Source organism: Pleurodeles waltl, chromosome 12 (assembly GCF_031143425.1).
Source record: "Pleurodeles waltl isolate 20211129_DDA chromosome 12, aPleWal1.hap1.20221129, whole genome shotgun sequence".
In the NCBI taxonomy this organism is placed as follows: Eukaryota; Metazoa; Chordata; class Amphibia; order Caudata; family Salamandridae; genus Pleurodeles; species Pleurodeles waltl.
Window position 1 is genome coordinate 607,483,713 of NC_090451.1, and position 27,424 is coordinate 607,511,136.

Below are 27,424 nucleotides of genomic sequence, written 5' to 3' on the forward strand. Positions count from 1 at the left end.
ATGTCAATATCATACCAATGTTTACACCTAAGTGCACAAAATCTGACAAACTGGGAAGGCTAACTAATATAAAACCTAACAAGGAAAGTCTTAAAGTTCACAAGAATATACTTTCTGGCTTCTAACGTCTTCTAAAGGCTTCAAAATCTACCAAAAATAGAAAAACTGATACTATCATATCATAGGTAAAAGTAGAGGTACACCATGATTAGTGTAGATCAACAGCTACCTTATTTGACAGTAAAAAAAAAAAAGACTTGGTAAACAGATACCCTTAGTGCTGTAGAATATTTATAAAGAAACCTATTTGAACAGAGATTAATAAAATATAGGCACTCCCAAGAAGCTGTTAATATTACAAGTTCCTATAAGGGTTACTAGTATAATTCCGTACTCTCACATCTGAGAAAAACTAACTCTCTGCCGAGGGAGGAACTCTGTACCCTGAAATTAAGGTGTAATAGCCCACAAGTTAAGTCCAACTGTGCACATATATGTGACTGCTCACCAGTATTCAAGCAACTACTCAAATACTACATTTAGAGTATGGTATATTCTATAAGGGTAACAACTCTTAAGCACAACATTTTCTTCAGAGTAAAGAAAACGATATCACCTTTATATCAGGTGTATTGAACAAAATGATAACCCTCCAAGAGGCTGTTATTGACAAATTTGAAGTGGATAATCACCACTTATAATACACCAAGTAATGACGATAATGAAAGTAGCCTTGAACATCAGGCATGAAAACGTCCACAGGATTCCAGGGTACTACACACCCCAATAACAATTTAGGGAAAAATAGCACCTACTGAAAGTAGGAAAACACACCGGGTGCCAAGATTAGGTTGTAACAGCTATATAACTGAAAAAGCATCATGGCCCTGCCGAAGCGTGGCTTTTTTCTGTGGAATGAGTAAGAACAAATAACACCTTACTAGAAGGTACAAGAGTTATTAACTAGGCCAAAAGGTAGAGGGGAACCAAGTAATTTGCGGCTTCACCCCTACAGTCCCGAAAATACCTTAAAGCGGAGTCTGTGAAGCAATGTGGATTTGACTGGCTCTGAAAACTCTGAGGTACGTAACCAGGCACAGCACCATATCGCAACTGAGGAAGCCATAGCTCGACCCACAGAGTCAGTAGTATCCATATCACAGCGAACTTTTAGTTTAGCTGCTTGCTGGCCATCTTGAATCATAGGAGTAAGAGTGCTCCATATGTCTTCCTGAAACATAGGCAGATGTTTGCTAATGAGTCACATAAAGAATAAGAGAATGTCGAAGAACACATGATGTATTCACAGAGCACAGAGCAGAACATCTGGAGGTAAAATATGCCTGCCACAGACATCTAGACTCCAGTAATATCAGATGGGACATGTGGGAGAGATTCCATATCATGTGAGGCCAAAGTGTTCTGTGCCACCAAACTTTGATGAGTAGGATGTTTTATTAAAGAATCAGGATCACAAGGAGCAGGTTGGTGCCTTTGAGATACAGGCCGGTCAACAGGTGCCCATGTATCAGGCTTAGCGCCCAAGCCCCTAACAAAATATCGTGTAGGGCTTTGCTGTAAGGAAGCACTGGTTTTACCCCCGTTTGGCTTTGATGGAGGACGTCAATCAGGGGTTATGAAGCCAATTCCACTGAAGAAAGAGTCAGATTCAACATTACTGCAACCCTTTTCAGCATGTCTGCAAAAGAGGAGCTTGCCTCAGTAGCAAGTCCAGGGGGAAAAAGTAGGCCTGAGACTGGAGAAGAATCCTATCCACAGCAGCTAACCAGTTGTCCTCTCTATGAGGTTCCAACTCCTCTATACCATCTCCCTCAGTAGGGTAAACATGAGGGTACTTTTGTGGAGGAAGTTCAGGGATAACAGGAAAAAGTGGTGCTGTTCCCAACATTGAGAAGGTGATACTTCAACATTTATTTTGACCTCAGCCTGAGAGAAGGATTTGACTTCAATCGGTGCTGCAAGCAGAGTCACCACAGTCGGCTGACTGGATACTAGAGCCAAAGGTGGTAACCACGAAGGGCTGTGTGCCTGTGCCATGATGGCTTCGTCAACTGACGCCGAAGGCCTAATTGAATCTGAGGGCTACCCCCAGCGTGGACACAGTCGTACCTCCTTGGGACCCATAGGCGCTCCAGAGGGAGGCGATTCACCAAAGACAGCATGAAGGGAAATGTAATATTCACGCATCTGGTCAAGAGTCGCCCCATCTTCTGGAAAAGTAGAGGGAAATATGGGGTAGACTTCGGCCTAGTCTCCTCGACCGAGGAATGGTGCGAGGTCGTATGTGGTAAGACAGCAAATTCTGTGACCTCAACCGCTTGCGTCGAGAATTACCTCTTGACGTCGATGCAGAATGGTGTCTACAAGAATGACTCCTTGAACAGCCCCATAAACGGACTTCAGAAGCTTTATTCGACGCTCCTGCAGAGTCTTTGGCCAAAGTTGACAATAGACGTCACACTCTTCAGTGTCATGGTGCTCGCCCAGGCACCACATAAAAATCGAGTGGGGGGGTCCATAGCAGAGTTTAAACCCTGAAGACATAAAAAAAAAAGCACTCTGTGTCAGTATGATGAAAATGTCGAAGTAGGATGCAAACAGCCTGACTAACAGTCACTGGATCCAAGTTGCAAGCATGGAAAAGAAGTACATGGTGTCGGCGAAGGTGCTATATTGACTCTGCAGACGTCGCATCCAGTGGAAGACGTCGACACAGAGTCACGCAATACTCTCTTCTGACGCGCAGACCTGCTATGGGAAAAAAGTTTATGGAACCAGGCTTCTGCCTGGGGAAGATTCTAAAGTAAGGAATCTGCTGCTAGATGTGTTTATCAGATCAAGTATGTGTTAACATCCAAAATCTCGGCTGGAGTTGATCAATGTAAAAGCATTTAACTAAATAAAAATCATTGTGATTAATGCATAGAGTAAAAGCAAAGGTTTAACATGAAAAGCAGCATTTAAATGCAGATTTTTACAGAAGGCTTAAATTGTCACATGTATTTAGCTTAATTCACTGACAAATGCATTCTTTCATTTACTTCTTTGTTTTGTTATGACCTGGGTCATGGTCATAAATGTTTTTGATGACTCAAATTAATTTTGAGACAACAGAATACAACAAGTATTATACTTCATCATTCCCACTCAAATGTTTTCCATAAAATATAATAATGTTTTCAAATGTGTAGTTTAATCTCTGTAGAATGTTTTTTTCAGGATAGGTTTTGTCAATAGAAGGGTATAGAAAAGGGAGTGATCTCACAGAGTAATGTTTTTGCACCCACCCTGACCTGTTTTGTCTTATAAAAATGAAGAGTGGGGAACCGAGCCTAGCTGATAGTCATGTTAAGATTTTGCAGTACATTTGTATCTTATGTTTAGGATGATCTTTGTTAATTAGCTTACTCAATGGAAGCTATCCTGTTCCCAATAAGAGTCTACTATTTAACTGGATGAGATGACGAGCTACTGCAACATACTGTAGCAAACTACTGATATGAATTATTATAAAAAAGTTTGTTCCTAGACTAGGATGGCGCGAGAAGGAGAGAGAGAGCAAAATCACTCACATTCTCACTCCAGACTCTTTGCAGACCACTTGCAGATGCTTCTTAGTTTTATACTAGATAGCCTTTATTTCTCTTGCCTGAATTCTATGTTACTTAGGAATTTCGTGAACCTCTCTTTATGGGACATTCTGCTTATGATATACAACAAGACTAAATGCTTTCACATCTGAACTAAGAACTCTTTAGTGGTTCTACTTGATCCACACTCTACTCAGCTTAAATTTGGGACTTTACTTATATGAAATGTGCTTTATGATTTTTTTCTGTATTGTATTGATATACTCATTGATTAACTGATGACTTGAAACTAATTACTAAAATGATTCAATAAAGCTTTAAAACATATATAAAAATATAATTATTGACTCCTATAAGAATAATGAAACTGATATCTATATTGTTAGATTATTGATTTTCAGCTTCTGATTAATTCCTCACTCACTTCAAAGGTCCATTCCTCTTGGGACAGTGAGTGGGTGCAGGAACTTCAAGTTTCCAAATGGAGTGACTGTAAATGTTCGGATTTGCCAATAATCTCATGCGCTTACAACGATCTCAGGGAAAGGCTGGCCGAGAAGAAGGTTCTTTTGCCAAATGCTATCATGTGTTTGGACTCTTTCAGGAGCAGGAGTGGGGAAGGCATTAGGGTTGACTCTGCTGATGGACAGCTTTACCACCAAACTCTCAGGAGTTATATGCTGGGTTAAGAAAGCAGAGTTGTCAAGTGCTGGTCTATGGTGATGTGCGACCAGCCGATTGACCCGAGGACCAGAACATACTTTGTCCATGTGCCAATGAGTGTATCAGTGAGGGCCTCACTAAAAAGTAAAAGAGGTTCGGTCAGGCAGAAGGACCTCAGCAAATATGTTGTTTTTTAATTCCAGAGCTACAAAGGATGTGCTTTACTCCACTACTGGTCCACACCAGAATTAGGTGAGTTAAACAACCCACTGGCATTTTGTATATCCACATACCAATTATCGTCATCATAAAGTGGGGCAAACTATTTCTCCATCCCCTCCGTTTTTATCACTGTATTGCTGGTGCGGGCTACAGTCATAGCCAAAACGTTGGTGTAGTGGCTGTGCGCAACTGTACAGGAATGGAATTGTGTCTGAGGGATTTAGTATTGGCTGCATCACATCAGCATATAGGTGTGTCGTCGGTAGAGGCAAAATTGGCTTGAGTTGAATACCACAAAAAGTTGTGACTCCGCCAATGGCGTCAGTGCTGGCATCAATGTCCAGTCCCAGATTCTAGCACCAGACCCAAAGTCGGCATCAAAGCTGATGTGGAATACAAAGTGAGATCAAAGGACACAGACAACACAGTGGTCTGATCCGCCAGTGGTATCCAGACTGGAGGACCCGATGTATTGTTGAGGTCCATTGGGGTAGCAAAGGGAGCAGGAAAAGTACCAAAGATGTAAAGCATGGCCCCTCAAAAGGCTCAGATCTGCTCTGATGTCACTGATAGACTCATGAACAAGGGATGCATAGTTGGAATCGGGTCCTCGTTGGAACAGGAGCGAGACCTGGAGGCACAGCTGCAACTTTTCCAGAAAACGAGAATGGAAGGAAGGGGGAGCATCCTGCTTGGAACTGTGTTTCTTCTTGGACCTACCGAGTGAAAGTGAAGATCTGCAGTGGAATGACTTCAGAGCTCGTCCACACTCATCTTCAACCTGGAGCGAGGGCTGCTTGGAGTCTTGTGGTGTTTTGCCATGTAGAGCTCTGCGTTCCTGAATGGCTTTTGTATTTATCAGGGCACAGTTGCTGCAGGCCTTTCAGTTGTGAGTTAAACCTAAACACATCAGGCACACCTTGGGGGGAATAAGTCACAAACATATGTTAGCGACTCTACATGGAAGGATTAAGCCCTGTAGTCTTAGCGGGTCACCCCTGTAACACTGAAAGAATTTACTGAAAATGGTATTAAAAAAAATATATTTTCAAGAAGTAAAGAAGAAGAGCAGAGCTCCAGATCCGCATCTGAAGAAAATAACTAACATCAGCACACATGCGCAGCTCTTACATGTAAACTCCGTTGTGCATAATTTCCAGAGCAGAACAAAGTTGACTTGGATTGCAAGTGCCACCTACTGGTGTGCAGGGGAACTACTTTTGGAGTTTTCAAGATACAATCTGGGGCTTTAGGATAGTTACAAGGTCAAGACCTACAGTTAGTACTCATCTGATTCCAAAAGTATGTCAATAAATTCAGCTTTCCAATTATAGAAATGTTCATAGTCCTGCTTACGAAGACATGATTACACTGTCGTGTTTGAGCACTGGACCTCTTTAGCCATGCTTTCCCAAAAGAATTAATTTTTGATAGAATTCAAGAAAATAATTTAGCATTCTGTTGCCTATCAATCGACATCCAATGATCTACACGCTTTGAAAAGTAGTGAACAGTAAACTTTTTTCCTACTAGCGAGAAGAAGGATGCCATACTAAACCAATGTAATTTACCAATTCCTAAAATGATATTGATTTTGTTGGGAGGCAGGGGAATAATCTGGAACCCAATATACTTCTATTTTATGAACTTTCCCATGACGGCATTCTCAGGACAAGTTTTGCTTTCAAGTTGTGCTGACAGTGGAAGAGGCTTTTCTATTTAGGTCCTTGTTAAAAAATGGATGTTCTAGTATTTGTAAAGATCAAATTGTCTGTGGTCAAGCTTTAACAAAAAAAACTAAATGTTGCCTTGTTATTTTTACTGGTATTTATAAATAATTCCATTTGGTTTCAATGCAGGATAACACACAAGTCTTCTTACCATCCTCAGCTACTTTCTCTGACTGCAAGTCTCTCGTAAAGGAAGGATTGCATTCCCCGTTGGGACTGTGAAGGCTTGCCCTTTGTGTGTACATCTCCCTCTCTGAGTCATTGACAAATGGACCGTCCTCCGAAGGGGCTCCTCTGAAAGACTTCAGTAACTCTCTGTGTGCTGCTTCCATTTCCTAAAATGGTTAAACAGAAAAGGACACAACAATGAATGCAACATGATTCAACTGAAAACGTCAGTTGGGTCACCAAAGGTTCCATATTTACAAGATATGTGCAAGGACACCATTAGAAGAAAATAAATTAATTGATATGGGGGATGTTGGGAAGTATGGTAGATTGGAAATGTTTAACAGCTTAATCCCCTCCACCCTATACTTTAAGAGAACTGCGGAAGTAGTGCATGTGCTTTTTAATTCTGATTATATGGGGCAGTGAAAGTTACTGACTTCTTAAAAGGGGAGTGAATGGAAGGCCCAGTGAGGATTCAACCTTTGAATGCGGGTTTACAAGGAGCAACTGGTGTGTTACATATGCTACGTGACTTTATTTTCTGGTTGTGTAAGAGTTAGATTGTTCTGAGAATCTGCTCAACCTGACAGCCGTAACCTTCAAGACCCTGTGGTCCAGACAGCTTTTCAAAGGTCTGGCCAGAAATATGGAAGAATACTCCATTAGAAATAGTTAATACACAGTTTGTACCGAACCCCTTGAAGTTTATTGTGTAAACATTTTATTCAAAGAAACCTGTATCAAAATAAGCAATTTTATTTAGTATTTTGTAAGCTTCTCTCACAAATTTGATTAGTCATACAAAACAATATGGACAAAAAAATACTTTCACAGGGGTAATAACTTGTTCTCCTAGGGATCGACACTCATAACCACAAGTAATGAATTGTCCTGCACTGTGTCAGATTCTGTTGCACTTTCATGAAATACATTCAATACTCATTTTTCTTTAGAAAAGCAAGCTTTTCTAAACAAAGCACACATTTAGCAGCCTGTCTGTAGTCCATTTTGGCCAAAATGTATTGCATTTGAAAAAGAAGCCATTTGTTTAATCAAAACTGTCACAAAACACAGTGACACAAGTGTAAAGAAAAAATCTTTTATAAACTATTAAGAATGGCACAAGGAACTACAAGGTAGCTAAATTGGGTGCAACTAACAGTGGTTAAAACCTAACATTGCTCCCTTTAAGTAAGCATACTTCAGCAGTATACCATATTGCCCTCTCAGTGCCAGCTGCTTCAGTTTGTTTCTTCCAGCTAATTGTTTTTGTTGCTTTTCCTTATCCATAGCCTTTCAAAATCCTTACATTTGATTCAAATTCACATCTTTGAAGGCTAAGTGTTTTTCTGTCACTTTCTTACTGAACGCATTTTTATTTTATGATAAAATGCCATCCTTTTCGTCAAACACCAATGCTGTGCCTGAAAAATCCACAGAAAGTATCTCATGATGAATGCATTCTTTGACTTCCTGACTCATATCTTCCTGATGAGTATGAACTCTGATCTGAGTCAATAAGTCCCATTAAGTACTGAAGGCCAGATTTAAGATCAGACTAAAAGTAAATAGGAGTACCTTGGTCAACCCCTGAGGAAGGTCTAGAGGTGACTTTACCTGTGGCCTCCCTACCCTTCAAGCTATACGACGTGGAGGACAGGTATAGTAGCCATCTGCCTGCCTTCGTCCTACTCAACATAAACGAGAGCCTGCCTGCTATGACAAAGTCACAAGTATTCAAGAGCTTATTCTCCTACTAGAGATATCTCTTCAGTGTTTCAAGCTCCCTGTCTCTCCCTCATTACCTCGGCCTACACCGACTACACAATGTACTCCACCTAAAACTGCAGCACTGTCACATCAACTCTAAGTTAGTGGTCATTGCTAAGTCACTCAAACTTGTGCCACTAGGGGTTCCATTTGCTAGTGAACCACTTCCTCTTACAATGCCTGAGCATACAGCTCCTCCTGGAAGTCCTGTAATTTCACCTAAGACATCTCACACTACTCATATACAGTGTTCAATCAGCACTACAGACATCTTTATAGGTTATTTACTACACTGCACTGAGCAACACTACTCTTTAAAGGGATCACTCTAGACAAAGAGACCAAACTCCCTAAAAGGATTCTCACACCCAACCACTTTGTATTCCTGCAGGGGCCCATTTCGTCAAGACATTGTCATCTTTTATTAAAGAATATTAGCCTACCCTTAAGCCTTCGGTGAGGATCTCTACTTTTGAGAACACTAACACTTTCCATGGGATGCTTAACATGAACATTCCGATATCACTACCACCAGCTAACACTTAATTTATCTGCTAAACACTCCATCATAGGAATTCTTCTCACCCAATGTTGTCTTTGGTACCAGGTCTTCCTTCCCAAGGGATTTGTTACTTACCTAAAGTTCTGCAAAATCTGCACCAGCATATTTGCAGACAAAGAACAGGACCGTCATTTTTCCTATAATTAAATGCTACTCCTGTACCTACTTAAAGGTGAAATATTTAAAAATTAATGGAGTTCGTTTTTTGAAGATACTACATCTACCATGATGCAATGGGGCAGATTAATTGCTGGGATGTCAGGCAGGTGCGCTCCTAACTGTTTGTGACTTTAAAGGCTCCCTTGAGCTACTGGGCTGACGAGCTCTGGAGCAGGCACCAGCATGCCAGGAAAGAGGTACTGAAACCGGGGGATTTATGGCAGCATTCCCAGCACCCCGCAAATATGTTCTCTGCTGAAGAAGGGACTAACCCAGAAACACATGTGTCCAGAGATGCACAGTAAAGGCTGTACCTACTTAAAGGTGAAATATTTAAAAATTAATGGAGTTCGTTTTTTGAAGATACTACATCTACCATGATGCAATGGGGCAGATTAATTGCTGGGATGTCAGGCAGGTGCGCTCCTAACTGTTTGTGACTTTAAAGGCTCCCTTGAGCTACTGGGCTGACGAGCTCTGGAGCAGGCACCAGCATGCCAGGAAAGAGGTACTGAAACCGGGGGATTTATGGCAGCATTCCCAGCACCCCGCAAATATGTTCTCTGCTGAAGAAGGGACTAACCCAGAAACACATGTGTCCAGAGATGCACAGTAAAGGCTGTACCTACTTAAAGGTGAAATATTTAAAAATTAATGGAGTTCGTTTTTTGAAGATACTACATCTACCATGATGCAATGGGGCAGATTAATTGCTGGGATGTCAGGCAGGTGCGCTCCTAACTGTTTGTGACTTTAAAGGCTCCCTTGAGCTACTGGGCTGACGAGCTCTGGAGCAGGCACCAGCATGCCAGGAAAGAGGTACTGAAACCGGGGGATTTATGGCAGCATTCCCAGCACCCCGCAAATATGTTCTCTGCTGAAGAAGGGACTAACCCAGAAACACATGTGTCCAGAGATGCACAGTAAAGGCTGTACCTACTTAAAGGTGAAATATTTAAAAATTAATGGAGTTCGTTTTTTGAAGATACTACATCTACCATGATGCAATGGGGCAGATTAATTGCTGGGATGTCAGGCAGGTGCGCTCCTAACTGTTTGGTACTCCTGATCCAGCCACTGTGTAAGCTACAAGGGAGAGGGGCACACTACTGCTTCTGTCTCTATTAAACTAGCAGGGAAAGGGAGTAAGTTGTTTGTTTCTGTGGGTCACAAACTAAGCAGCACGTCTGCCAAAAATACTGAAACCCTTTTGTGGCTTGATTAACGTCCGTGCCCGGCATTAAATAGTAGCAATGTGCAGAGCATGTGATCTACAATAGAACATGCTGCAAACCATGAGATTCCCTCCTTCCACATATCCAAAGAAAATCCATGTCCCATTGTGCTGAAGGTGGCAACTGGGCTTACAAAATAATAAAACGCATATGATCTCTGAACGCTATGGATAATTGTACGAGTCACTCGAGGACATTGTGAAGGTCTTATGAATTATTTAAATTTGAGTTCTTTGTTTGCATTGGTTACTATGGAAATTAATGTTGAGAATTTGTATGTTCATGCCCAGTGTTTGTGGAAAATGTAATAAATAAATATGGAAAAGTAATACTAAAGAATAACAGTCCCGAATGTGTTAATAAGCTGATCCTCAAACCACTGTAGGACACACCAGGTTCTATGCCTGAGCTTTCACCCCACCCTGAAGAGCGACCAACAGTATTTCACATTTATGCAGCAGGCAGGTGACATTTCTAAATAATTTTAACCTCCCAAGGCAAGCTGCAAGGAAGTCTGTAGTAGGAGAAGTTTGGTGTCAGAAGAGGATTGAATCACAGATTTGCCACCCTGAAAAGTGGTGCATGCTGAAGTGTGTATGGGTTAACATTGAAATACCTTTGTATTTTGTGTGACACAGGAGAAGACAGCTTTTCTTCTCAATGTAATACAGTACGTAAATGTGATGTTCTCGCCTTGCGTGGTGGAAGTTATACCTAAACATTTTATACAGGATGTTTCTATTGTCAGCCTATGGGATTGTGATCACATAATTGATTATAATTTTGCTATTTTAAAGGTCCGACCTGGTTAATGACCTATGCAAGGATGTCTAAAATACAATACAGTTTGTCTTTAGCGTACGTTTTCATAGATCACAAATGCAATTGAAAGATTGCACAACTAGAACCTCCATTTGTAAAAGTCAAAATACATTTAAAGACCTCTAAAAGCCAAAGAACATTTAACCTTTTAAATAACTTAGCTGCTCTATACTCGCCATAAGAACAAATCTGAGTGTTCACAAATCTCTGCCTCTAGAATTCTGCCCATATTGTTGCTAGATGGCATACTATTTTTAAAAACTTGAAAACAAGTATGCTTTGGTGGGCGATATGGTAATTTGGTTAATAGTGTCATAGTTCAGAGGGAATCAGTCATTCTACAATACTATTTTGCATATCAAGCACACTCACCTTCAGCATGTTCAGCTTTAGCGTGAGCTGCTCTATCGTCTTGAAGATCATGTCCACGTCACGAATAACAAGGCTTGGAGCTGGCGATTCTGCAGAAGGAGCAACCTCTGTGCTTTTGAATTGAGGTCTGGGTTCACTGGAGTTGATGTAACTGACCGTCTGTTCAGTCAAAGTACTAGGGCCAGCCTCACTTTCAGTCCTGTCGGTCTGAGAAGTGCTCCCTAAAGGTGCTACGTGGTCATCATCTGTAGAGGAATCAAGGGGCTCAGCCGGCATTGCTACATAAAAATAATTTCCTGCATTATGAGGAGAAAAAAATTGCACGTGCATCAGTAACATGGTTTTGTCACATTCAGACTTTTAAGATCGGAATTTAACCATTTTCCACACACACCACAAGATATAGTAGTTACTACATTATACATTCTGTAATAATGCCCTGCCTGCCAGAACAACATTTTCTCCTGCCATTTAAACATAATTTTTTAAGAATACCTTCATGATAAAACATGTTAAATTAGGAACCACAGAATTCTAGCAACATTCATAAGGGCAGAAACTCCCTTGCTATTGAATACTGCAGAACATTTTTCAAGCACATAATAGTTTTAGCTACCTGAATACCATGCTAGAAGGCCTATCAAATCCTCAGTGGCTGCTATGAACAACACTCTGAGAAGAATGGCTAGATAATTTAAAATTAAATTTCTTCAATCAGATGAGATTGACATTGGCTTGTAAAAGAAGCGATGATGCCCTTCTAAATTTACGGCATCACTGAAATCATTTTAGTGGGGTAACCAGGCCAGATTGGTTAACAATGTGCAAAGGTGTGGCATAAGGTAACAACATCATAGCAAGAAGTCCTAAACCATTACAAGAGGACTGCTACCACAATTCTATGAGAACATGAGATGCACTCCGATTTGAGAAAGCTACCAGTCACAACAAATTCACATATCCATAGGTAATTGAAAGCTCCCATTAATTCTGACTTAGTCACAGCCAGAAGTCAAAACGGAGGCCTCAAAAACACTCAAGATAGCCACTCACCACTGTACAAAATTTTCAACCATGCTCTATGAACCACTGTGATCTCTCACTTAACAAAGTTGTTATCAAAGCAATCACTGCCACAAAGATTGCATCTTTTGAGAACACTAACACCTTCCATGAGTAGTCAGAATTCCAAACCCCAGTGAAAGGCATTTATAAGAAAAATAAAACCCGTCATAAACTAATATAATGACTAAACCAGTAAATGTATCTTGACGAAACAATATTAGTACTTTCATAAGCCTGGAGCACAGTCACACAATTCAAGGCCAGAAAACAGATGAAACATGCCATAAAATTTCACCAAACATTATCCTACCGCCAAAGCATATCTAAGTGCATGATTTAAGAGGAATGGTCCTAAGTAGGTGAGAAGTCAAGGGCGGAAGGGTACAGTCCTGCCCCCTTGATATATCTCCGTACAAAACTGTTGTCTAGAGATTTTCATTTCTGATTCGTGTTTTTGTATCATCAGAAGTAATTTAGCTTGGGGTAGACATTGCTAATCAGGGTCAATTTGTTTTGGACAACATTTTTAAAAATGGTGTATGTGTTGCAGTGATGACACAATATTTCAGGTTTTGGGGGTCAAGTAGTCTTATAGAGATAGAAAATAACTCCTCAGAGCAACCCTTCTGCTATTTTCCCAAATGGCAGCTCTATAATTATGTGTTTTAACCATCATATTGGTAACTTATTTTAATAGTGTTTTTGTTTAAGGGTTTCTGTTGATTCAAATTTGTAAACATGAGCGAAGCAGGTGGTAGCAGAGGATCTTTACCTCCTGACAGAGTGCTGCTAACTACACAATTTGAGGACTCCTTCAACACAGAAAAATGTGTCATATGCCAAACTAATCCAAAAGAAAAGCTAGCACCAACAGCGGCTGGACAGAAGATAGTTTGAGATACTCCAGAAATACAAGACAAAGTTCACAAAAGATTGAAACTGATGGATGAAGAGGACCAAATATTTTATTATTGTAACAACAAGTGCTACTAATTGTATACAATGGAAAGAAACCTGGAAAAAAATGTCAAAAAATAGCAGAAACCAATGAATCACAACAAGAATCCGAGTCTTCAGAGAAAACGACGACAACCAAATCCAATGCCTGTCCACTTAGAAGATCGATGGCTATTTCTCACCCATCACCAACAACTGATCAGAAAGCAAAGGATCTTCAATGTGTTATATGTGGTTTAGCCAGAACAGGGGCCAAAGGGATTGACAAAAAAACTAAGTACAGGGTGTGAGAGTCTCAAAGGGAAAACATGTTTTTATCTGCAGCTAGTTTCTTCCAAGATGAAGTTTTCAGCCGAGCAGCTGAACTAAACAGTAAGGTGAATGTATTTGCAACGGATTTGTATGCCTATATGCCTACCCAAAGTGCATGTGAGCATAAATTTTAAAATATGAATGTACAAGGAGCTCTCAGTAGCAACGTAACCACCAGCCTTTAGTTAAGTTTGCACTCTTTAAAAAAACAAATTAAATTGTAAAGCCACTCTTGAGTGCTGGCTACGGGTTCACACTCGGTGAGATCAGAGAAATAATGTTCAACACTGATGAAACTGTATTGATCCATTATAATGAAATAAAGATTTTTCTGGTGAGAATGTACAATGACAGAATTCATTTTTGTCAGGCTAACAAAAAGAAGGAGACACTTATGGTGTTCTCAGCTGATTTGATTCCTTAAGTTCTTGCTGCCAAAATAAGATCACAGGATGCAGTAAAATTATCAGGAACCATTTTCAGATATGTCCTGGAAGATTTGGATTTTGGACTTAATGACATATTTTGTGATGCCCCAGAGCTCCGCAAATCACGGGAGTCAACAAGAATGCCTGATGTTGTCTTAACATTTTTGACATCATTGTTTAATATCAGCAAAGCAAAACTGTCATAAACTAAAGTTCTTGAGTTCGGAACAGAAGCCAACAACATTGATGGTGGCTTTGAAGATATAAGCGAAGAAGTGTAAGACAATCCCATGAACTGACAGGTTTGGGCTGTGTAAATGTACTTTCTTTTCCAAATCATGATTTATGAATTACATCACAGCAAAAACAAAACTCTGCTACACATGATGACTACCCACGCAATCTACGACAAGTGCAAAAGTAGAGAGCTAATCACTTTAATGAATAGGATTGGTGTATCAACAAGTTATAATGACACAATACGGAGCAGGAACTTGTTAGCAGCTCATGCTATAAAATCTTGTCAATCAAATAGCACACCGCTTCCAAGTCACTTTACCAGGGAAGAATTTACAATTGCTGCTCTTGAAAATGTTCATTTTGAAGGCAGCTCTTTTACGTCTGGAACATCCAGCACACAATACTGCCATGGAGCTTTTTTTAAGACTCTACCAATGACCGGAATTTGAGAGTTTTGATACACAGGGCAAAATTCCATTTCGCAGCATGTGGGGGCTGAAAGATCTTCCACACAGTAATGGCAGACACTTTTTTGGAACATAGCAGGTATTGGGGAGAAATACCGTAGTAATGATTGACTTGCCTTGTTAGAAAACAAACAGGTGGTTTGCCTCCAAGAAACATGGGACAATAGAGCGATTTATATCAATGGGTTTCAGTCAGTTACAACCCTGGCTATGCGAAAACCTGTCGGGCGCAGCAGTGGGGGCTGATGATCCAGATTAACATCGCCTCAGGCGCTAAGGTAAATAAATGTAGAACTGACTGCCCTTGCCATCAACTAGTGTTGCTGTCCATGAAGGGCAGCCCGTTAATGCTCCTGGTCAATTTTTACCCTAATAATTTCGTGAGATCCAACGTTGAGATTATACACGCCCTAGAGAGTCCATTGAAGAAATGATTTCTTGTTTGGATAAGGATTTCATAGTTATATTTACACTTTACCCACAACCCCTGTGGTGACAAGTTAAATAATCTTAATAGGACTCATGATTTAGTGTTGGCAAGTGGCATCTCACCGACCTTTACTCTGACCGATATTCCTCTCATTGAGAGGGGGGCGAGTCTGTAATAGATCATGTAATTATATCAATGTCCTGGTGGGAAAAACTGGGTGTTTTTAAGGCTGTGCCAAGTGGCCTCAGCGATCATTATCCGCTGGTCCCATCGTTCCAATATGGTTTCAAAAAGAGAAGTCTTCAGAAAATGGGAGGCCCTGGGGAATACCACAGGAATAAAGGTGTGCTATGTAAAAGGCAAATAGTGCACAAAGAAACTCTCTTAAGTAGGGTTTTGGGCAAAAACTTGGACATTTTTGAGACCTGCCTAAACACTGAGTTACCCCCGACCCAGGTCCTGGGAGCTTTCGCAGACATCTGCATGGCAGTTAGGGCACATTTAGCTCAAAATACCCAATCTCCCCAAATCAAACTGGTAAAATTGTTTGATAAATCAACCACTCACGCCCATTCAAATCTCATATGGGTGTTAAAATCCACTCCTAGAAACAAATCAGAGGTCACGAAATGCAGGGCTCAGTACAAGAAGGCAGTTTCAGCTAGGAAGAAAGTGATAATAGAAGAAGCATGGGAGAAATAGACCATTGCCTCAGCTATTAATGACAGGGCACAATTTTGGAAAGTCGTCAATACCCCTTCTTTTTTTTTTTTTTTTTTTTTAGCTCGGACACAAAGGTGTTGAGGTACACATCCCAGAGCAGAGATGGGTCAGTCACTTTACAAAGCTGTATGAAGGTCATTTGGATGACTGGGAAACGACCGTCGTAAATGCCCCTGCCAGGTCCCAGCTGATCTCCTTAAATACAACATTTATCTTTGGGCACCAATTGTGGTAAACGTTTTCAGAGCTGCATCAACCTCTGTCCTCCCTCCATCATGGTCTAGTGCCATTATTGTACCGATCTTTAAGAAGGGAGGCCGGAGTGACCCTGCTCGTTATCGTCCAATTTCTCTGATTGTCGCCACTGCAAAGATTTTTGGGGGAATCCTCCTGGACCATTTAGAAGCCTGGGCTCTAGACACTAACATTATCTCCAAGTCTCAGTTTGGCTTCAGGGAGGCAGTGGGGACAGTGGACCAATGTTTGAATCTCCACCTGATTAGAGAAAAGTATGTGGGGGCGAAGCAAGGGTGTCTTTGTTTGGCATTTATGGATCTAACAGGAGCTTTTGACAATGTGGACAGAAGCAAATTATGAGCGATGCTAACCGATAAAGGGGCTAATCCAAAGATAGTGTCCCTGTTGGCCCAACTCCACAATGATGTGGAAGCTAAGGTCAGATTTGGGCAAGAGGGGCAATGTACCAGCCTCTTTAAGGTTAGGAAAGGGGTAAGACAGGGTTGTGTTTTTGCACCCTTCCTTTTTACGTTTTGTATAAATGGTCTAGAGGGAGCTCTGATTGACGAAAAGGCAGATCCCCCTAAGATCGCAGACAGACCACAACCAGTATTAAAGTACTCCGATGATTGTGTTCTGGTGGCACGGACTGGGAGGGGCCTCCAAAAACTCTTAAGCAGATTTGTGGATTTCATGACGGCTTTGGGATTGTCCACAAATAAAACAAAATCATACACTTTAATTTGTGGCCGCCCAAGGACTAGAGCCCCTCAGTTTTATATTGAAGGTATCCAACTGAGCAGTGTGAATACCTTCACGTATCTGGGAATTCCCTTTGACAATGGGTCTAACTGGAAGCACCTTAGAGAAATTAGGGTCGCACAATGCAACCAAGCAGTGGCAGCTTTATGCAAATTCATTACCAAACTAGGCTGTGCACCACCAAAGCCCATCACCACCATGTATAAGGCAAGGCCTACATCGATTGTCAGGTATGGAGCTTGGGTTGGGGCTATATGGGCGCATCATCTCTGCAAATAAGAGAAAACAAATTTCAGAGATGTCTACTCTTATAGAGTGTTCCTGCTACAATTACACATGCAGAATTAGGTCTCCCTTTTCTGGAGGACTTGATTAAGTTAGCCCCTTTAGTTCTCTGGATGTCTGTTTGGACTAGGCCGGAAGCAGCTCTCATTCAGACTGCTTATGGACTGCATGAGGCTGGATGGAGTACAGAGGTGTCCCTGGGTTATGTACATTAAAGAATCCCTGAGCAGCCTTAACAGATCAAACTTATTCTTTAACCCTGAGGCCATAGTCAAGCAGGACATCCCAGTAGTAAAAAATGAATTTCAAGAGAAATTGGCTTCTGATAGAGAGAGGCACGATTTGGGGAAAGGCATGAAGATAGCTCATCTTCCCTTATGTACCACATTTAAAATCGAACCCTATCTTTTAACTGTCCAGCAGCACCATAGAGTTTTCCTGACAGGTTTCACCTGGGCCTGGCCCATTTTTTAGTGACTTATCCCCCTAAAGTGTACAGCAATAGGGACCGAATACCCTGTCCATGTGATATGCGTACAGCACAATTGCAAATGCATATGTTTTTATTCCGGAAGCTGTACAAAGAACAGAGGAAGGCCTTTTTAATGCCACTTCTTAAATCACTAAATATCAGGAGGTGTAAGGAAGCTATTTTTCATCTGCAGTTACTCCAGTCTGATTTGATTTGTATGGTTATTTATTGCTTTATTGCTGCAGTGATAAAAGAAAGGAAATATCTTGATTCTAACTGTTAAGCATTTTGCTATAAATTTGCATAGCTCGGCAAATAATATTTTAGATGACCAACTGACTATCTGCTCAGGTACGTAAATTTTAAAAGGTTCTAATTTTTGTACTGATCATCTTATGTACATATATCCCATTTGCTATTTACTGATGCACAGTTTGGCAAATAATAGTTTAGATGTCCAGATGACTATTTGATCAGGTAAGCAAATCTTTAGAGGTTCCAATTATTGTAATGATCATCTTATGTACATATATCATATTGATATTTATTGATGTTTCTTTTTATCTTTTTAACTTATTAATTAACTTTGTACATATGCTCTTACATGGATATGTATGAAATATCCAAATAAAGATTTTTGACTGGCTGACTCTACCAATGAAGTAGCTGCAGTAAAACAAGCTGTGTCAGCTGTAGGCATAAACACATAATCCAACTGCCTTGCCAATGTGTGCAAAATCACTACAAGCTATCAACACGTCCCAGTCTACCAGAAAATTTCAAAGTGGCTGAGGACATGAATAATCTTTTACCTGATGCTGCGGTCTTCAAAGCTGATGTGACTGAATTTATCACATACCTTATTCAGTGCTGACTGAAGGATGAAAAAAAAAAAAAAGCCAGTTCCTCCTCATTCTCTAATCTCCCACAATACTGTCCCACTGAAGAAGATTGGGTTTTTACCAGTAATACAATATCTAGTCACAAACTATCAACAGCACACACAGCTCTGAACAATGTCCAAGGTGTGCGTGCTCAGCTTGAAGACCAGCCTATCCTGCCACTTTTCTGCGATCAAGGTGTTTTTCATATTGTAGCTGTCAGTTTTATGAGCAATCCAGTCAGTAGAATTTGATTATCTTTATCCAATGATGGGCATTTTCCACATGACAAAAGTTGTGTGTCGGTGTGCAGGAAGTTATCTCGGTGGATGTGGCATAGACAATGCACTTACTGAGGCTGAAATCTGGAAGCAAGACTGTCCAGTCAGTATTGAGCGGAACTCATTATGTTTATTTGTTACAAGGTATGCTCCTCATATGTGAGTCTATAGAAACACTGTGTTGGAATACTTTCTGGAACAAGAATGACAAATTAGATTTTGCATATCTTATCTCAGAAGTAAACGAGGCACTGAGTGCACTTGATTCAAAAGACATAATGCAAAGCCAGGCAATGTTCAATACACCCAGTTCAAAATCCGAATACCGGAAAACCAAGTTTGTAGAGTTTGTCAAAGAATGTGAAGAAAAATCAGAGCTTTGCAAGTACTAGCAAAATGTTTTATACATTATAGCTCTAGCAAAAAACTTGGCACATGCGGATAGGGAAGGCGATTGGGAGCTGCACATGAAGACTGTGGATTCACTGATTACTGTGTTTCGTGAGTTGGATTGCATACACAACCTAAGATACAGGCCTGGTATTTGGAAAGAGTGAAGAAGCTAAAGGTGGAAAAACCATACCTGTACAGAAAATTCATCCAAATACATTTTGTGGTAAAAGACAGGTTCAATGCTGTGGCTCCAGATCCGAAACTGGAGCAGACAAACCAAAGATCACAGAAAAGCTTCAAGGAAATTGTTGGTCAGACATGTAAAAGTGAATATGTTGCTCAATAGCAGCTAGTTTACCATGAAGACCTTTCTATTTACAATGTTTTCAGAGAGATGACAAATTCAAAATTAATGGACCATAGTGAACCTGTTTCTCACCTCAAACCTGTGGAAAAGAGAGGGGAATATTTTAATAAACATGTTGACAGCCTTCTTCATTTCATGCAGCTGCAAGGAACCCCCTTTGAAATTACTGAGCCTGTGCGACTACACAACTTTTGGACCAAACAATATGTGTATAACAATATGAAAACACGTCTACTAGATGTCCTGGAACATGGATCAAAACTATGTGCAGAACGGAAGCAGGAAAGATTTGCATTGAAAGAGAAAAGGCTGTTTGACAATCACTAAAGCTAAATTTCCACTCTTTAACTGCCATATTAAAAGCTTCATCCAACCAGCAACTACAAAACAGGTTACACAAAATCAACTTTTGCAAGCACATAGAGAGATGGATTTAGCAACAAAAAAAAAGGGGGTGAGTTTATCAAGGACATTCTGTCGCATGATCATTTTCCGAACAAATGATTTATTTGATGGAGATGCTGCAACCAAACCAGTGAAGCACAAACTCATACAAGAGCTCTAAAAAACCTTTCATTTGAAGAATTTCAATTTGAAAAGTTGCCCTCCCTGAAAACTGCTATTGTTGTGGACAATAGGTCACAGTTGCGAACTGTCAAGATTTCATCAATGCCAAACTTCGGAGAGGTCGTTCAGACTTTTCTATGGATATCAAAGTCAGTATGCACCTTGCAAGAACTGCACATTGTCTTTGACAGTAATCTTGAACTATCTGTCAAAGAAAGTGAGAGAATCAGACGAATGTTTACAAGTGGAACAATTGACCTGGCCTGCATCAAAAATTCAACTCCTATACCTGTGCAACTTGATAAATTCTGGTCATCAACAACGAACAAGATGAACATGGAGATGTTAACTTTACAAAACACTGCTGATGCTTCGGTGAACACTGAATTTCCAATTATTACAAGTGGAAAGATTGTCAATGAGGAGTTGGTGCCTGCAGAGATATATTCAAAAGGTACGGGCCATATTGTTAGAGGAAAAATACAGCAAGTTGGAGGAAGTTGGCCTTTGTGTTGTGCCACATGCTGAGTGGGTTGTTTGAAATGGTTCCAATCGAATCATTGTACTGTCAAATGACAGATGTTATTATTGTGCTTCTTAGATTTGTTGAAATGTTCATAAATCAAGGATTGTCTGAGTTATGGATACATTGTGGAACAGGTGAGAAAAGACACTTAATTCCGCTTTATATTCTGTCCAAGAAACTTGACCCAGGGATGTCCAGTGTTCTTGTCAAGGCACATAGTCTAACAGGTGATGACACTTTGAGCAAAATTGGAAAAAAGCTTGGAGCTTTAACTGCTGAATCTGTGAAGTTTCTAAAAGAATTTGCTGAGACAGAAAAAGAATGTGACTTTAAAGATGTAGAAAAATACCTTGTGCATGTGTGGAAAATTAGTTCTGACAATCACACTTTTACGATATTGGGTACAGTGAGTTCAAGAGATCAGTCCCACTACGTGACCTTCCACTGACATCATATTCTGTGCGTGGACACTTGTTCAGAAGAAGTGTAAATGTTTTGGATCATGCATATGTAGAGAAAGATCTGTGTGAATTCATTTGGAAAGACATTTATGGGGGTTACAACCTAAGAAATCTTTCTAAAGCCTCTACCCACAGAACTTACACGTACAAGTACTTGCAGAACCTATGCTACAAAAAGATGTCCCTGTTGATATGCTCTTCTCAAATGTTCAACATTCTGCAAATGTACCACAAGCGATTGCCGAAACAAATAAAGTGAACTATGAAAATGGGTCTAAATGGGAGTGATAAACATTTTTTTTCATATTCAGATCATAAACATTGTTTAGTGTACACAGAAAAGGATTAAAAACCATTATTATTTGTTTCATTTCTATATATGTGTCTTCTTCCTCTAATATAGCTGCCTTTCTGGAAAATGGCAGAAGCGTTGCTCTGAGGAGTTATTTTCTGTGTCTAAGACTACCTGAACCCCAAAAACATATGTTTTAACCCCAGTATGAAGTATATAGGTCTCATGGTTCCTGAAATATTACATCACTGCAACACATCCACCATTTTTAAAAATGCTGTCCAGAAAAATTTGGTACGGATCAGCAATGTCTACCTAAGCTAAATTACTTTTCTAATGATCCAAAAACACAAATCAAAACTTTTTGTGTCAATACCTCCAAACAAGAACAGGTCATAACTTATTGCGCTGGGATCAACTGATGAAAATCAGCGAGTTGCTTACTGTAAAGTGATGGTGAGTCTAAGTATATTAGGTGAGTCACACTGCCGATGTTTATATGGACACAATAACCATAATGAGGTTCTCCCACTGCGTTTTCATTCTGTTTCATACACTCAACTACACCGTAAACAGGATACGGTAGTTCTGGCGCTGTCCTTAGTTTTCGTAAAACAGTCTACCTTGCATCCGCTCAAACTCTCTCATGACCGGAAAATTAGAATATGATTACCAGCTAAGTTAGTTCCGCCTCCAACATTCTGCAACTCAGTTTCTGATTGGCAGCTGCCTGGTAACGGGATGATGGTATTATTGCCCACCACCTCAGCTGTGCAGAAAACACCACAAAGGAAAAGGGAAGGGGGTGTGGGTGGGCAGAGGAGGAGAGACAATATGAAAAAAATGAGAGGAAAAAGACAAACAGAAAAAAAGATTAAGGAAGGAATCAGATCAAAACAGAAATTAAATTGTAGTCACCCAAAAGTTGGTTAGTAGCCAATTTCAAATGATTTGCCAAGATGGAACGTTTTTAACAAAAGAGACAGAGTAGAAAAAAAGAAACCCACAGCCAAAGAACACCATATTTGTGAAATTAAATAGGATTGCCGACAATCAGTCCAGTTACTTAACAGCACCACGGAATTCGATATAAATCGACCTTTCGTCTCATAAAAAAGAAGAGCACATAATATAGTAGGTGGTTAGATTAAAACACAAAAACTTCAGCAATAGGAAGGTTGCATCCGGTCTAGTAATGAATGGGATCCCACTTCTATCAACAACCAATGAGGCACTGGGTTGTTTGCACAGATCACTTGCAATGCTTGTTCGCCATCTTCTAATTCACATCAAGGAAGGGACTATTCACACGAGTTTCTTCCAGCATTTTCCCTTCATTTTCCTTCCCCTTGACTGTGCAGGTCTTGCTGTGGGTAACAGCTGATGGGTCATGCATGCCTCTGAAAAATCATTATTTCCTTTTCTCACGAGCAACAGTCTTGTACTTCACTACTATTGTTCTTTGCTTAGGTGGGTGGATTCATGAATGGAGCAATGCATGTGGCATGTATTCCTGCTCTTCTGCTGCCTGACGTTTACCTATTCTATGTGTGTAGGGAGACAAGGGTTGATAGAGCCCATGATGTACCCATTCAATATATAGAAGGAAGCGTTTACTGCTGCATCTGTGGCTCTACCATCTGTATTTGTGAGGAAAGCTTGTACTGCCCCCTAATTTGCTGCAACCATCCGGTGCGTTAAAGGATAAGTGCACTACTGCTACCTATCGGTGTAAGGAAGAGTACACCATTGCTACTTGTGCTGTATTTGTTATGTATGTCTGTGCTTGTGTGTAACATACACAGCTCCTGCCTGTGCTGTATCGACCTTGTTTTTGTGTGTTGGGCATGTATTTCTGAATGTACCAATACTTGATTTGATGATGGAAACGCTTATGTGTGTTCACTGAGTTAAAGAAGCATGCACTGCTACAGCCCCAAGCTGTAACTGTGCTGTGCTTTGGGTGAGGCTGTGAAAACCTTTTCACTACAAAAAAAAGCCAAAATGATTGTGGAATGAAATGAGTTCTGCCCATTTCATCAGGCTGGATTTTTCGCCTTTTGATCATCTGTTTTATTGAGTATTTACTGTAGCTGAGTCTCACAACTGGGATCTCAACCTCGGTAATCACACAGACTGCGCATGTTTACCACCAGGGTCTACCTTTTAAGATAAGGCCACTGCAGGTTGGTAAGGGGCACTTGGCAGGTTACACATGAACATGTGTACCCATGGGTAGCCACAAGTGGGGGTGCTGCCGTCAGAAACTACTGTCATGCACAGCCAGGTAACTGCGCACAGGTAGCCTGCTCAGAGAGGACTCTGCAGGATTAGATACTGATCTGGGGAAGGCCTTATAATATCAGTGGAAATTCATATGGAAAGTCAGTGGTTTACTGTTTTGTCTGCAGTGATACTTTATTACAAACATAAGGGAAAATCTGCCTTAGAACACAGTTTCGCTTCCCTTTGGCCTACATGTCCATCAAGATATCAAAATGGGGTGAAACCTGTGTGCCAAGGTGGATTTTTTCATGTCCCCAGAAGCTATACGTGCATCTTATGGGTGATCCAGAAGTGTCATATTTCTCTTACTCAGCTCAGCATCAGAGCACAGGTCTTTTGTCACTCTGCTGGGCCAAGCTAATTACACTACTCTCCTGCAGAAGGAACAAAGGCCTCCCCACACAAAGGAGCAAATAACAGAGCTTCTCTCAGCTCCTGAGGAGGAAGGGGTGGAGAGGAAAATCTGCATCAGTTAATTAGCTGTCAGACTGTAGGATAGTTCAGGCCCACAGAGCAAAGAAGGAAGCCCACACCTCAGGAGCCAACAGAGGAGGGTGCTCCTCTTTGAAGCTTTGGTGGTAAAGGAAAGGGCCGGACTGGCCGCAGCGGGCACTGGGTGTTTCCCTGGGAGGCTGGAATGTTGGGGACCGTTTTGTCAGCAGTGGGGGCAATTTAGCAATATCGGCCCCCAGTAACAAAAGTACAAAAGCAGGAGTGCTTCATTGCTTCCCCCCACCCCTCTCCGGTGGCTGGTCTGAAAAACATGTCAGGGCTGTTTTGAGTTCCCAGTAAAGGCTGTGGCAGTGATATCAGCGAGGGACAGAGCTAGGGCACAAAGAGGACATGTGACCAATGACTCCTTGAAGGCGCATGTTATACAGGAGGATTGGGACACGGGTGGACTCTTAGAGATGGAGGAAAGAGTCCTTTTTGTTGGAGATGGACATTGGGACTGGACCGCAAGCAGCCATAGGCAACTGGAAGGAGAAACCCCCTGATGCCCTCTTGCACCAAGGAACCTGCCTATAACTGACCCATGGACCAGTGAATCTTTCTCCAGAGGGAGGGAAGCTGGTCCCCTTACACCTCTAAGGACCTGTGAGGGAAGGACTGGACTTCTGCGCCATACCGGAGGAGAGATGCTCCAGTGGACAAGTTCCAGGAGAAGGGCTGGTGAAGGGAGGCAGTTGACCACAGAATGGCCCGCAGTGCTGAAAGTGAACATATTTTCCACTGTTTGTGGTGGTCCTGGGACTGCAAGAGCCCCACCAATGAGAGAAACAGTGCTTGGGGGAGAGTTGCAAGAGTGCAGCAGCTCCCCACCAAGGAAACCTATAGCATTTTTTTTAAGGTGAACATGTTTTCAGAGCCTAAGGAAAGAAGACCCTATCAAAGCTCTACTCCCCCCCCCCCCCCCCGCCCCACACACACACACCACCCCTAGGCTTTTTGCCTATGAATCAAGTATCCCAGCTTAGGAGTGCAGTGAACTCTATCGATTGGTCTTATGGCTACATGTTTGTGGCCTAAGATTACTTAAGAAAGATGCAGATATATGTTTTCTGTTTATTTAAAGGTGCTGTCTACAATGCTGAATAATCCTAAAAGGCTTCAAAGCTTTATTAATTCTAATGTGTGCACAAGGTAGCAATGCTTTATTACTCATAAAGACTGCAGAAGGATTATGATTGCTTTAGTCAGTGATGGAATGATGTGTTATGACATGATTCTGGTCTTCAAGTGTTAATGATAAAGACAATAGGTCTGCTTGATTTACAGTGACAACCTCCTATATGTTATGTGCTATAATGTACAGGGAGCGGGATACTGTGGTTTTTGTGGTGCTGACCTTTTATTGGTTCAAATGTAATGATATCAAAGGTATTTCCACCAGCCTTTTATATATATATATATATATATATATATATATATATATATATATATATATATATATATATATATATATTTGTAAAGTACTGCATAGTATTAACTAGTGTGTGTGTGTGTGTGTGTAATAAATGTACTTTTCCTTCTATAAAGAAAAAAAAGACTGGACAATCATTTATTGAGTATTATTTCTGCATAATTACCTCACACCACGTCTCGAGTAGGCCTTGGACTGCTCTGCTTCTCTACCCTGACAGAGTCAAGCACTACAATGGGCTGGGTTGTGGAGGCCACACAACTAATGGCCTGTTTCCTTACAAATTGTCTTTTTGTCAATACAATTTTTGTGCTTGTAGCTTCATCCCCTAAAAGTGGCAAGTTCGGCAGCAAGTGAACGATTTAGTGTTTTCTTTTGCTTTCCAATGGCAGTTATAGTGTCCTCAAACTGTCAGCATTTTTCTGTTCCTTTATAACATTGGTATTTTCCATTGTACACAAACCAAGCGGACAGAGCAAATATCCTTGAACGGCCAGAAGCCTTTCCAATTCTTCCTGATGCTGACCCAGAATCTGAGTTAAACACAGAAATATAGGATGTATCCAAAAAACTAGAAAACCTTACAACTACACTTTTAGGGGTTAGTCCAAACCCAGTTAACATTCTGGATTCATACATTTGATATTCATTTAGAAGTACTAGATCTTAATAGGATGTTTTTCATCAGTCCTACTGAAGCACAAGTTACTTACCTTCCGTAATGCCTCATCTGGTAGAGACTATATCTAGCTGCAGATTCCTTACCTTATAAACATCCAAGGCGGCAGACTCGTTCTGGAAGATTTTTTGTGAACAATACTCCTGCACGCTGGTAGGTGGCATTTTTAAGCTCTGCTTTCATTCCCGCCATCGTCCACACCGGACATACGTCCGCGGCACGTATATAGTCGCCACCCAGGCAGACTGACCTCAATTTCTTTTAATGACTTTCCACGCCAGAAGAGTGGCGCCATGAAGAACACTGACCACTGGTGTGGAAACCTAGGGCCGTGAAAGGGTAATAGCCCTGTCCCTAGAAATCAGTTTGCAGAGCAGAGAGGATGGGTGGGTCTGTAAGGAATCTGCATCTAGACTGAGTCTCTACCACATAAGGAGTAACTTGTTCATTTAATAGAGACTTATAGCTGCAGATTCCTTACCTGAGAACAGATACCCAAGCAATACAATCCCTGGAGGTTGGTTTGTGGACTAAGTTCAGATGAGGAAGTCCAGCAAAGCCATAACAGGCAAAATGTTCATCACAACAGACCTGACTGTCCAGGCAGTAATTTTTGGTAAACGGGTGCATGGAGGCCCACGTTGCCACATGGCAGATGTCCAGGACTGGAACTCCATGTGCTCCCACAGTGGTTGCAGCTTTGTCTCTGGTGGAATGAGGTTGCAAGCCATCAGAGGGCTGCTTTTTGGCCAGAGGGGTAGCAGATTTTAATGCAGAACACAACCCATCTGGAGATGGTCCTTTTCTGCACAGCACAACCGTTTTTAGCTCCGACATATGGCACGAAGAGTTGATCGTCCACCCAGAATTCCTGTGTACAGTCAAGGTAGAACAACAATGCTTGTTAGAGGTCCAGATGATGGGCACGCTCCCCATCTTTGGAGGGATGAGGTGGAGATTAGAAAGTAGGTACAGTGATGGACTGACCTACATGAAAAGGTGTGATCCCCTTTGGAAGAAAGGGGGTCGCATTTGAAGCACTACTCGGTCAGGACGGCCGCTTAGATGACAA

The 27,424-nt window shown here is 41.1% G+C and overlaps 1 protein-coding gene across 3 annotated transcripts in view; it reads right to left on the reverse strand.

The window, feature by feature from the left end:
- Window positions 1–27,424, reverse strand: part of ARHGEF11 (Rho guanine nucleotide exchange factor 11) — a 787,362-nt gene that overhangs the window by 18,947 nt on the left and 740,991 nt on the right. For 2 of the 3 annotated variants that reach the window (XM_069217872.1, XM_069217871.1), the window contains 3 exons: window positions 22,137–22,232; window positions 11,318–11,613; window positions 6,378–6,561 (listed from right to left, as the gene is read on the reverse strand). In XM_069217872.1, coding sequence (XP_069073973.1) covers window positions 6,378–6,561; window positions 11,318–11,613; window positions 22,137–22,232 — 576 coding nt within the window. The remainder of the gene's footprint in view (window positions 1–6,377; window positions 6,562–11,317; window positions 11,614–22,136; window positions 22,233–27,424) is intronic. The other variant, XM_069217873.1, reaches the window with a different exon arrangement.